This window comes from Numida meleagris, chromosome 6, assembly GCF_002078875.1.
Source record: "Numida meleagris isolate 19003 breed g44 Domestic line chromosome 6, NumMel1.0, whole genome shotgun sequence".
Taxonomy (NCBI): Eukaryota; Metazoa; Chordata; class Aves; order Galliformes; family Numididae; genus Numida; species Numida meleagris.
In genome coordinates, this window is record NC_034414.1 from 53,109,479 (window position 1) to 53,122,599 (window position 13,121).

Here is a 13,121-nt window from a genome sequence, read left to right on the forward strand (position 1 = left end):
TACATGGAACTGGAGACATTAGGCCAATGTTAAGGTGCTCTCATCAACCACAATGTCATGAGGACAGCTGTTGTTGCAGATAGCATTGACAGAGGCTTTGGCACAGATGGAGTACAGATCAGCAATGCCCATGTTGAGGCTGCGTTTCAGACTTAACCTGAAGTGATGCCGTGGGCTCACTGAGCAGTTGGTGTATTCAAGCCCCTCACTGCTGGTGTTGATCCTAGAAGCATTCAGCTATGACAACTTTCTAATCCATATCTGCACATATCTGACTTCAGAGTTTCATAATTTTAAAATGATGTTCCGTCAGAAACACCCATGATAAATTCTAGAATCTTTTATATGTGATTTGCAGTTATCCATGTAACTGGAACTGCTCTATCCAAACCCTTAAAAGTTAAGGAAGAGAAGGTTTGTCAATACTGACAGCCCGCACAGGTAGACTTCTCTTGCACTGAGTCTCTCAAGCATGCAATGTCACTGGAATACTTTCAGTTTATGTTGACTATAAGAAAAAAAAATTGTGCCAGCTCAATTTCACAAAAGGTAGAAATGCCACTCTGTTGTTACTGCTCCAAGGAGAGTTCCATACAAAGCATACTCTGGGCCAGATTATGCCATGAATAGTCCCATTCATTTCCATGTATTGACTATACAAAGGGGTGTATTCAGTTCGAGAAAGGATACGCTGATGGCATTTGATCCTCTATAAATAAGGTCAAGTTGGGCACTTCCAGCATGATCCAGCTGAGTCTGAGAGGCAAAGAAATAAAAGCCATTTAAAGAAAAATAACTATCTGAAAATCAGTGAAGAGCTCTCCAGTGAAAATGAGTTCTGTAATATTTTAGAGACATAGAGGAGGAGGATCTGCTTATCCAGTGTGATACATTTGAAGAGTTCAAGATCGAAGATGATGAGGAATTATTAAAGATATGTGATGGGATAAACATGAATGATCACCATGAGGTGTTTTCATCTCTCTTCAATAAAGTAAGTAGGCCCTCATGTGGGCTGCAGAGACCTGCAATGGCGAAGTTGACAGTCTTTGCTTGCAACCAGTCTGGCGCACAGACTTGACGTGATGGAAAGCTGCCTTGTTTTCCAGGTGAGCCGCTCCCCAGTCTCCATCCAGCTGCTGTCTATCCTGCAGAGCTTGCTCCACTTGGAACCATCCCACCACTCCAGCCTCCTGCTGTGGGAGTCCTTGGATGCTGTAGTGAACAGAGCCCTTTTGCTCGCCAATGACAGTAAGAATGATATACATCTAGCCTTGTAGTCAGCTCTATTTTTCCCTCCTGCAACGCACTCCCCCCAGAGTTGTTCCCTAGGTATGTAGCAGAGACAAAACTATACCTGCTGCACAGGCTCATGTCTTAATGGGAAGCTCCAACCATACAGCTGCCTGTGGGAACTGGCCATATTTAGCATTGGACTTGGGATTCACCATCTTGCTTTAATGGCTAATCCCTGGCATTGTAGTGAGCTTTGGGCCATGGGAGTCAATGAGAATCTGCTTTCATTGGCATCCTGCCACTGGGGCTGGCTGGCCTTGCTGGCAGGCATGCTCAAAACAGTGTGTATGAGATAGCACCGTGAGAAAGAATTTCCCTTTAAGTTGAAAGTACCATTGGATAAAATGACTCCAGGGGGTGGGCCGTGTAGCTCCAGGTCTGTGGGAGCTAAATAGCATGAACAACCCACTGGGCATCATCCTCTTCTCTGACCTCAATCCATTTCTCTAGTCCAAGGAAACACAGTTGAAGAAGTAATTGAGAGGCTGTTATCTATCAAGAAACATCCAAACAAGCAAAAAAGAGCTGAAAAACGTCTTTCTGGGAATGCAAATGAAGGCATCCAATCTGAACTAGAACCATGCACAAGTGCAGTTCAGAGCCTGGTGGGATCACCAAACCCCTCCAAAGCACCAGCAACTCCCTCAGGGGCACAAGCCTGTGAAGAGAAGAACTCGTCCTCACAACTCTCAGCCTGCTTCACCTCACCACAGACCTCTAACCCTCCACCCAACGCTGCTCCTGCCCCACCACCCCCACCGCCTCCACCCCCACTGCCTCCACCCTTGCCCTCTAGCCCAGCAGCCATGCCCCCCACAGCCTCCATGAATTCGCCACCAGCCCCACCGCTCCCTGGCATCCCTCCTCCTCCACCCCCATTGCCTGGCATGGCAGTCATCCCTCCTCCTCCACCCCCATTGCCTGGCATGGCAGTCATCCCTCCTCCTCCACCCCCATTGCCTGGAATGGGGGGCATCCCTCCTCCACCCCCATTACCTGGCATGGGGGGCATCCCTCCTCCACCCCCATTGCCTGGCATGGGGGGCATCCCACCTCCACCCCCATTACCTGGCATNGGCATCCCACCTCCACCCCCATTACCTGGCATGGGGGGCATCCCTCCTCCACCCCCATTGCCTGGCATGGGGGGCATCCCACCTCCACCCCCATTGCCTGGCATGGGGGGTATTCCACCTCCACCCCCATTGCCTGACTTGGGGGGAATCCCACCACCTCCCCCGCTGCCTGGCATGGGGGGCATTCCACCACCACCCCCACTGTCTGGCATGGGAGGCATTCCACCCCCTCCACCGCCATTGCCTGGCATAGCAGGAGATCACATAGAAGCTGTTGTGGCCTCCCAGTTCAGCTGCCCTCTCGGCTCCATCAGGCCTCCGTGCAAGGCAGTGAAGACACCAACATTGAGAATGAAGAAGCTAAACTGGCAGAAGCTGCCCTCCAACGTGGTGAGAGGTGGGTGCTTCTGGCATAAAGTCACAACTACTATATAGGAGGGGAAAAACTGCTATTTCTGAGTTTGTCAGGTTTAGCTGACTCCATATTTCTATTACATGCCGAGCTTAAATAAATAGAAGCAGCATGGAACCACTAATATAATAACCATTCCAACTAAATCAATAGTTTGTAGTAGCTCATTTATAAATGAAATTGTTTGAAATTAAAGAAGGGGGAAGATTGCCCTAATCCACCTTGACATGCCTTAAGCTTGAGTTCTCAACAGACTCTAATCTGAATATATAAAAGTCATGCATAAGAGTACGGGTCAGGATAAGCTCGCAGTTGAGGAAGGACATTGAAATAATTGGTGAGACATGAGAAGTATTGACTTGTTTCTTTGATTTCTTGGGTCACATTTCCCTCTCCTAGCAGATCCAAAATGGAACATGAAATATGAGAGGAAGCAAGGACAAACAAGGTCGGTTTTGCCCAAAACAAGCAAGGCATAGTTGAAGTCTAAATAAGGCACATTTTTAATCATGGGACATATAATTGTTGGGATTATTTCAGGAGAGCTTTCTGCAGCCTTGTTTGGGTGATGTTTTTTGTTTTTTAAAGAAAAAAAGAGGTTTAAGAAAGTGCAATGGGGGTTAATTCAATGCTTAACAAAATGCAATAGGGATTTATTTAAGCAGTCCTTTTGCCAGCATAACACAGAGATTTGATTTCAAAATCAAAAATATGTCTCTTCTTATTTAATTCATCTTCTGAGGAACTTCCCTTCTAGCAACTCAGATTGCCCAAAGAGCCAGGAGCTTTGAGCTCTGCAGCCAGTCTTAATCCCTTGTTTTTTTTCAGAAAGTCACTCCATGTGGGCTTCTGTGAGCAGCAGCAGTGAGGAAACCATAGAGCCCAATTACACAAGCATAGAGCAGCTGTTTTGCTTTCCACAACCAACCCCAAAGGAGAAAACGGCCGCACCAGTGAAGGCAGAGCCGAAGGAGGTGAGGGGACTACTCTCATTCTTTCGAGTAAAGACTGCTGCAGACAGCTCATCTAATAAGAGATATCTTCTTTTTCCTTCATGAAGATCACGTTTTTGGACTCCAAGAAAAGTCTCAATTTGAACATATTTTTGAAGCAATTTAAATGGTAAGATATAGCCAATTTTCATGACAGTTGACAAAACTTTGAGTAGGTTGTGCATAGTGTCTGTCAGGTCCTCAAGAAATCTATTTTCGACGATGTTCTTTTTGTAGTCTGTGTTACTGTAAAATCTGATTATTTCACAGTTTGTCAAATACTCTCTTTAAAATACTGGGCTTGGGTGTTTAACTGTGTTTTTTCATAAAGTGTTACAACTCCATGTTACAGATAGAGTTGTAGCACAGACTCTTAGGGTAGCTTTGGCTGTGAGATGCCTCTGGAAGTCAAACTCTTTCTCAAATCAGGTCCAAGAGAGAAGATAAGAATTCATTTTTTTTTTAAGGTAGTCACATACCCAGAGACAGACATCTGAGTTGCAAGATTGATCTCTAGTCTTAAGTCATTTGACCAGGGCCAGAAGCAAATTTTGTGCACAGCAAGTACTTGAATCTGGATCTTCCAGGTCCCAGTTCGGGGTTAATCACTGGGATGTATCTTTCCTTTCCTTTCTCTGTGACCTTCACTAGGGAAAGCACAGAATGCTTGTGCAAGTACTTGCCTCAGTAGCATGTGGTTGTGGAAGAGGGACGTTTGGATGACTGCTGCCTGTGCTTCTCTCTGCAGCTCCAATGAAGAGGTGGCTGCCATGGTCCAGAATGGGGATCGAACCAAGTTTGATGTTGAAGTTCTAAAGCAACTGCTGAAGCTGCTGCCTGAAAAACATGAGGTCAGGAGAGAAAAATTGCACCCTCAGATCTCAGAGCTGAATGTGCAGTGAAGTCCTGCAGTCTTGATTCTTTATTTCTCATTAGATAGAAAATCTGAAGGCCTTCAAAGAAGAGAAGTCGAAGCTAGCAAACGCAGATCAGTTTTATCTTCTTCTCCTTCAGATTCCCAGGTAAGGATGCTCATCATGAATATCAGCCCAATCTTTTTCTGGATTTACCTATGGGAAGTTCAGGTTTCTATATTGGAGTCTCACAGACAAATACCAACAGATGCAGCTGGTGGATCTACAATTCCACCTTAGCCATCCCTTTCCATTTATCTTGCATGAAAGGCTATCACTGCTGCAGCACCTCTTCTCTCTCTGAAGTACAGAATCAAAGATTCATTAAAGTTGGAAAAGAACACTAAGATTACCTAGTCCAACCCCAACCTATCCCCACCATGCCCCTCAGTGCACCACCTCCACGCTTCTTGTGCACTTCCAGGGATGGTGACTCCACCACCTCCCTGGGCAGCCTGCTCTAGTGCCCAACCACACTTTCTGATAAGAAGTTTTTCCAAATATTCATCCTGAAATTAGCAGAAGATGGACCAGACCCGGGATCAGACCAGCCCAAGGAGGCCTTATAATCTACTGAAAGTCACTTGGGAAGCCAAATACAATGCCAAGAAGGGGGAACCTATATCTTAGACTGCCATCAGTCTTCTCTTTGCTGATCAAAGTGCATCAGCAGAAACTACATCCCCATGTTGCCAAGGACTGGTCCCTGTCTAAAGTGGCAGCCCTCCACTAGCGCTTGTCTGATGTGGATGTGGGAGAGAGCAATGCTGTGAGGTTGCCAGGCTTAGAGGTGATGTGGGAAGAGAGCTGATGTGTTGGCCAAGATTGTGGTGCCTTTAAGCTTTTAATCAATCTCCATCCTTAGCTACCAGCTACGGATTGAATGTATGCTGATCTGCGAAGAGACTACTGTTGTGCTGGACATGATTCAGCCAAAAGCTGAAACCATCCGGAAAGCATGCGAAGGTAAATAGCCTGACCTTAATTCTGGATCTTACTTAAGACAGTCAGCTGTAAACCCCCCATAAAACCCTCTAGAGCTCTGCAGTGAGTCTCCCCAGCACCACAGCTTTCCTGCAGCCTCTTCACTGGTTTGCTGCAGAGTACAGGATGCAGCTCTGGGTGTCTCCACTGATTATCAAAGCCTTTAATGTGACTGGAGACCATTTTCCCTCAGCCTCAGGCCTGTTGTTCTGCAGCAGCTGTGTTCTTCTGAACCACTTTCAACAGTGAAGTGTTGTAAGCTTGTCAGAATTTCCAAAAGAGCTGAATCTAGAGCTAATTCATTACATTAAGATCTTCACACAGCAATTTTCTCTGCTTCCAGAAAAGCATATCCCAAACTTCCCCCCAGAAAGCAGTGATACTTTAGTTTTTCCCTGCCTACAAAAGTAATCAGAAGAGAAAGTTTGTTATTTTGGGCTATGTATTGCTGACGCTCAATTTTGTGAATACGTGGAGGAATTATGCAATAGGTCTTTTTTTCTGTGGCAGAAATCTCAGGTCCCACTGCTGAAAACACTTCTTGTCAAATGCTGCTTGTCTTAAAGAGCTTCTGCTGTAGGCTTCTCCAGCTGGAATTACAGCTGCCTGCTGGGATAAAGCTCCTCCCAAAAATTCCCTGTGGTCCACTTGTCCTTTTAAAGCTGTTCCTGCCTCAAAACTGAGTGCTTCGGAAAGTACATCTCTGCAGCACCTTGTTGTAAGGGCAAGGACAGGGACTGTACCCTTCATGCGTGATAAGCATCTTCACCATGCAAGACCAGGAAAAGATGGAGTGTGTCTGGTTTTAGCAGCTGGCAGGTAGTTGGAGTACTGTCAGAACTGGCTTTGCTGCACAGCTGAATGGAGTCTGCAAGATTAAAGTTGGAGCCTTCGTACCCTCCCCCACACCACATTAAATCTGGGTACTTCCAATTGATTAGAGTCCAGCTCCACATCGTTTTCCATTAGGAATGAGAGACCAGATGTGAATAAAGAAAGAAATATAAGCTAGCAAAAACTTTCATTAAGGCCAGCTACTGGGATTGAATCTACTTAGAATCAGTTTCTCTGCAGACCTGAAAAGTCAGATTTGGTTTGATGGAATTCAGAATCCCACTTTTTATTCAATTTAGAAAATGCTCTGGCTTAACTGAGGCTTTTGTTTAAAAGCCCTTTATGTTTTTCAGATCTTCTGACCAGTCATCGTCTGCCGCTCTTTTGTAAACTGATTCTCAAAGTTGGAAACTTTCTGAACTACGTAAGGACTTTGTTTGGCTTGTCCTCCACCCATCAACAGAATATATGAATGATCTTTGCATCTAAGGCTGTAATTTGGACACAAGAGTTACATCTGTCTTTTTTTTTTTTTTTATCTTGTAGGGAAGTCACACAGGCGATGCTGATGGGTTTAAAATCAGCACTTTACTCAAACTAACAGAAACCAAAGCAAACCAAACCCGCATTACGCTGCTCCACCATATTCTGGAGGTACTACAGTCCTGGGCAGAGGGGAAAGGGAGGCTTTTTACCTTGGTGAACCGTTCCTCCTACTCTAGTTTCAGTTAATGTAATGCACTCTTATTCATTATCCTCCCCAGCTAGCCGCAAGTTAAAAGCATTGGGTCTCTTAGGCTGGTGGAAACTGCTTGTGGGCACTACTCGGCTCTCAGGGAACTCCTTTAAGTAGTTTTGTCCTGCTTTCCTCCAGCATCTTTCTCCACACTTGCTGGAACTTCCTTTGTTCATACTTGTGCAATCTTTGCTCATCAACAGCTTCAAACCGCAGAGCTTGTGGTCCCCAAAGCCATCCTGGCAGCTCTGTACCCGTTCATCCTTTCTGCCTTTTCATGGCTTCTCTCTTCTCCACCAGGCTGTGTTTGAGCTTTTCAAACTCCCCACTAAGTCCCCATGGCATTCTTATTCCATGCATTGCTGCTTGTTTTGTTTTCCTCCATATTCTGCTCTGCCACCTTCATTCATCAGTTATGCATGGTTAAAGCTCCTCTTTAGTTCATGGTAGCTTCAGCAAATGCTACCATGAAAGAAACTAGGCAAGTAAGATTCAAGCCCTTTTAATGCCCTCCTGGGACCATAGGAACTATCAGACTGTATCAGCCCACAGTCTTGTCTCCAGTAGGTGTCTGAGAAAGGGGTAAAAGAAATTCCCTGTGAGATAAGACGAGAGCACAGCAGCAGGTTAGCTTTGCTTTGAACCATGTGTATTTCTAAACATCCAGCTCTCTTGTATGTTTGTCCTTCTCCATCTCTGCAAAAAGGAGGCCAGAAGAAGGACCTAGTGCAGCTGTCCTTCTGAGTACTGCCTCCTCTCCCAGCTTGCACCACTCAGTAAATAACAGTTATTTTTCTTTTCTGCTTCAGGAAGTAGAAAACAGCCACACGGACCTACTGGAACTGCCAGAGGATCTTGAATATGTTTCAAAAGCAGCAGGGTAAGATTGTGTGTCACTTCCTTATAATGAAAAACAAAAATAAATCCCATGCATATCAGCAATGCAGCAGAAATTAGGACACTCACAGCTGGTACAGCATATTAATAAGATAGCATCTTACTTAGCTTTAACCAAAAGGTTTGGTTGATGAGTGCTTACACCTCTTTAATATATTATAGTTCTTCTACAGCTGGTACCACTTAGGGCTGACATTTGCAGTGCATTTAGTTAATATAGCCTCACGGGCCCTTCCACAGTCTGCACTGCATTTGCTGTAGCAGGAACTTCTGAAGTGCCTTTGACCAGGGAAACTGAGCAAATGCTGAGCACTGGGAGTGGAGATAACCGTGGGTGGACTCTCTGGGTGCTCATCTACTCAGTGCATGATGTTGTAGGTGGACTGAGCATCTTTCCATAAGTGCTGTGGAAGAAGGCTCTTTTTCATGAGCTCAGAATGTACAGGGTTGAGGGTTCAAGCTCAGATGGGAAGCATAGGGACAACCAAACCAGCTAGGCCTTGCCCTCTCTTTTGTAAGTGCATGATTCTGTAATGAGAACTAACACAGGGCATCTGTGTGATTTCAGAATTAATCTTGATATTATACGCTCGGAGTCCAGTGCCAATTTAAAAAAGCTGCTGGAGCTCCAGCGAAAGGTCTCATCAGCAAACGACGATGTGAAACAACAGTATGAGAAACCCATCCAGGTCAGTCTTGGACTTCCGTTATAGCTTCCACCTTACACACACAAAGCCAGTGTGCTACATGTAGCTGAGAATGCTCACAGGAGGGTGAAAAATATTGCCACAAGATGTGCTCTCAGATTTGGAAACAGGCTGTAATGCCACACAACTCACTGGTGTTTGTTTGCCCTAAACTTACCTACCTTTGGTGATGCCATTTTCTAAAGCCTTGCCTCAAAGGCTCTCCCTGCTCTGCCTCTCCTCACTATGTCTCAGTCAATCCGTTCACCCTCTGTGCAAGTCGCCAGAGTAATCCCCTTCTCTTGGGATGAAGCTTTGCATTGGGCTTTCTGTGTGTTGCTAAAGCCACCCCTGCAAACTGGCACAACACAGTCACCAGGAGCAAGGACCATGTGCCATTTCTTCCCACCCCAAAAGCTCTCCAAGTTCTTACATTGACATCCTTTTTCTTTATGTGCATTTCACTTGTTATCCTCTGGCTGATGTTTCACTGTCTGTACTAAATGCATTTCAGGATAGCATTGATACCTCCAGAAAACTGGAAGAAGATTTTGAAACCATTGACAGGAAGAGAGAAGAACTTGCAAACTATCTCTGTGAAGACCCAAGCAAGTTGTCCTTAGAGGATGTATTTAGCACCATGAAGACCTTCAGAGATCTCTTCATCCGAGCCCTGAAGGTTAGTGACTGCGCACAAAGATGAGCACATCATAGTAGTGCATTTCCACTCCAACAGACCTAGGTGGGAGAGGTCCAGGGGGGAGGCTGCTGGTTATGGACCCCTTCTTATGGTACTTGGCTTGAGGTCACCTGGTGAACAGGTATCTGGTCCCTGCTCCACTTCATTCTCACGTAGTGCTGGTGCTCCTGGCCTGACCCAGACCCTGGTAACTTGGGATTTCAGGGCAACTTCAGCTGCATATTCACAGAGATGCTTTCATAGAGTCATGGAATATCCCAAGTTGGAAGGGACCCATAAAAATGATTGAGTCCAACTCCTTTAGAGCTAAGTGCATAAATTTTAGAAGAACAGAATTATGAAATGTAATCCTTCTCTTCAACTAGAGCAAACAGGATCAGAAGGGGGATGTACAGTCAAAAGGCCACTAGTTTGAAAGAAATTATGGCTTCAGTACCATACACGTTTGCCTCAGATGAATGTCAGTGAGAGAAGCTGCACACAGGTAGCTGTGTTAGGCAAATGACCACTGCCACTTTCTACTGGGACTGGTCAACATCCTGCACAAACCAGCAGCCGCCCTTCCACTCTCTTGGCAAAACAGTCCTCCCTATGCCTGTTTTATTTATTGTGAGGATTTCTCTTCCACCTTTGCAACCATCTGCATATTGTCTTTCTCTTCATTGGCTCTCCTAGCAGACATTTAGCCAACCTTCTCATGCCCCTGTTACCTAACTGCAGGAAAACAAGGACAGAAAAGAACAAGCTGCAAAAGCAGAGAAGAGGAAGAAACAGCTGGAAGAAGAAGAGGGGAAGAGACAGAAGGGAGAAAATGGAAAAGTCAGTGAGTATCTGAAAGCACATCAGAAAGGAAAGGGAGACTTGCAATCCCAAATGGGCTGGAAGAGCTGATGAAAGCTCTTTGCTGGTCCTGCTTTAATGACCAGTAGAGGTAATTTATTCTCTGAATTTCCAAGTGCGGGCTGTCTAAAGGCTTTTAGATATCTTACTGGCCATAGCTAGAAATTGACTTTTCACAGTGGCAGCTGGGCAGAGAAGTTTATTTTACTTTTGATGACGGATCAGGAGAGGGACAATAATAAAATTGAAGCATTTCAGTTATTTCAGCTTTTTCGATTTCTAAACAAACTTTTTGAATCCTAAATCTAACAACAGACATTTGACTTTTCCCAAAAAAACTCTCTACCTACCCTTGAATAGTCTTGCTCCAGTTTACCCCAGGCTGCAGACATCGCAAAAGTCTTGCAGATGCCCTGTTTATACCAGGGAAGCAGTACCAACCCCAAGTGATTGCACTGCTGCGCAGTCTGCATCCTTCCCCTCTCAGGGGCACGTTTACCACCTGTCTCTCTCTATCCCAGTTAAGAAGGGGTTGGTGAAGCAGGAGGATGTTTGCGTCATTGATGCACTGCTGGCTGACATAAGGAAAGGATTCACGCTGAGAAAGACGAAGAACAGACACGAGTCGGATGCACTTCCTAAAACCTTGCCTGTGGAGATCCCAGAGGAGAGCCGGTCTGGTAAGGACACAGGCCCAACTGTACCTGCAGCTATTTCTTCCCATCTGTCTGAGTCTGAGCCAAGCACGCAAGCAAGTAGCCTTCCAGCATTTGGGGCATCTTATTTAAGGAGGCTCTGCAGCCAGAGCTGGGGACGTGGGGCAAATAGCCCTGAGCTGTTGACAGCCAGATGTGCCTTGGACCTGCATGGCCCAAGGCCACATGGCCTGCATGTGCATGGCCTTGTGTCCACACTGATGAACCCTTTGAGTCACAGCCCATGGCTCAGCCACAGGACCCTACTGGTGGGGCACTAATGTCATCCTCACCTGTCTCCCCACGCAATCAAATCTCTCTAGCACAGCTTGTCTTCGTCTCATAGTCTACTGTAACCTGTCCCGATCTACATTTGGGAGTCTAAAGCAGCACTTAAAATAGGAGTTGAAAGCCATATCTGCAGAAGGTCCCCATTCACCCAGGTGTTTCTTAGGAGACAGCCCATTGTTTTTCCTTTTTTTCGCTCATGACCTGAGTACCAGTTCACATTACAGTCCAAGGGCACTGGTGTAGTAGAGCCTGACTTTATGGCTCTCCTAAACTTGCTTTGCAAGGGCTAGCAGGAAATTTTGAAGTGTTTGTGCAGACCAAGTCAGCAGTGCCAGCTGGTTCAGGACCTCTTCTTGATACAGGTTTTCAGACACCCTGTGCAAGTCCACAGACTTCTATGGGCATCAACCAGTTGACAGCAGGGACAGCAAAACACCTGCTGAAAACAGGGCATGCCCTTTGCTGAACCAGAGCCTTGGAGTCATACTGAAGTGACCACGTGGGGCAATGGGAGGGAAGGTGGGAGTGCTAAGGAAGCCACTCTTCCTTGGCTGTAGGATGAAAGAGTGCTGCCTGTATAGAATCACAGGATCACTAAGGTTGGAAAAGACAACTCAAATAATCTAGTCCAACCATCGGCCCATCACCATGGCTGCCTTAGGATTAGTGCAACCACTGCAGGCAGCAGCAAGCTTGTAGCCTCTCTCAGTGCCAGAAACACCATTGTTGATCTCATGCTTTTTGTTTAAAGGGAAGAGCATTAAGGATCCACAAGGAGGAGGACAGCAGATGGATGATAAAGCCAAGCAAAACAACGGTCATCCATCAGAAAGCACTCTCTCCTTGGCTGCTGCCCTTCCAGAGATGGGTAGAGATGCTGGAGATGCCTCAGCTCCAAACCAGGCATTACCTGAAAATAATGCTGGAGGAAATTTGCCACCAGGGTCTAGGACAGAAGGCCCCTTGGTAAACTTAGTTGAAGCTGATGGAGCTGGGCAGGGTGCTGGGATGGCAAGCCTCCAGCCAGGCTTGGGAAGTGGTGCCATTTCCTTCTCTGCTGCCAACATAGGTGCCAATATAAAGTTTGTGAGCAGCAGCTCTGGTGCTGCTCTGAGAGACCAGCTTAATGGGTCCATCTCAGAAGAGCAGGACAACGAACGCCCAGGTGATGGCTTGGAGAGCTGCAGACTGGCTCAGGACACCCAGCTGAGCCAGAATGGAGGCAATCCCAGCGGCACTTCATCCACTCCCTGTGATGGTGCTCATCAGGCTGAGTTGAAAGAGATGGCAAAGGAAAACGAAGACCCTGGTACAGACTCGCTGTTGGACACTTCCCAAGAGAAATCCTTCTCGGAGGAGCCAGCCACCGACTCTTCTTGTTCGGCAACACTGCCTCCAGGGGAAACACACACTGACAGGGAAAAGCAGAGGACATCTGGGAAACGGAGAAAGAAGAAGAGGCACAGCAAAAGCTACTCAGGTAGCCTATATAGCCCTCGCGCACTGATTTAAATGGGGGGGACCTCCTAGTATGTTTGTAAGCATTGGTTCCTCCCGGATCCAAGGTCTGATGCTATCCCTAGAAAGCCCTTTGTCCTTGTGTTTAATGGAGCTATTATTTTTCTAACCTGAAAAAGATGTAAAAAGAAAAACATAAGCATGGTTCATTCTTTTGACATTTATAAGTAGTTTATAAATGGGTAAAGATGAATCAATAATTAAAAAGCCCATTACGCATAGTAAAGATGGCAATAAGCACATCTGTCAA

The 13,121-nt window shown here is 46.0% G+C and overlaps 1 protein-coding gene across 1 annotated transcript; it reads left to right on the top strand.

Annotated features, from left to right (window-relative positions):
* LOC110401854 (inverted formin-2-like) lies at positions 166–12,865 on the top strand. Its single transcript, XM_021403372.1, has 16 exons — positions 166–170; positions 853–994; positions 1,110–1,251; positions 1,747–2,769; positions 3,613–3,758; positions 3,845–3,906; positions 4,525–4,627; positions 4,713–4,798; positions 5,556–5,656; positions 6,862–6,932; positions 7,055–7,162; positions 8,054–8,124; positions 8,710–8,830; positions 9,342–9,510; positions 10,889–11,047; positions 12,105–12,865. The coding sequence occupies exons 1-16, from the start codon at positions 166–168 to the stop codon at positions 12,863–12,865; spliced, it is 3,270 nt and encodes a 1,089-aa protein (XP_021259047.1).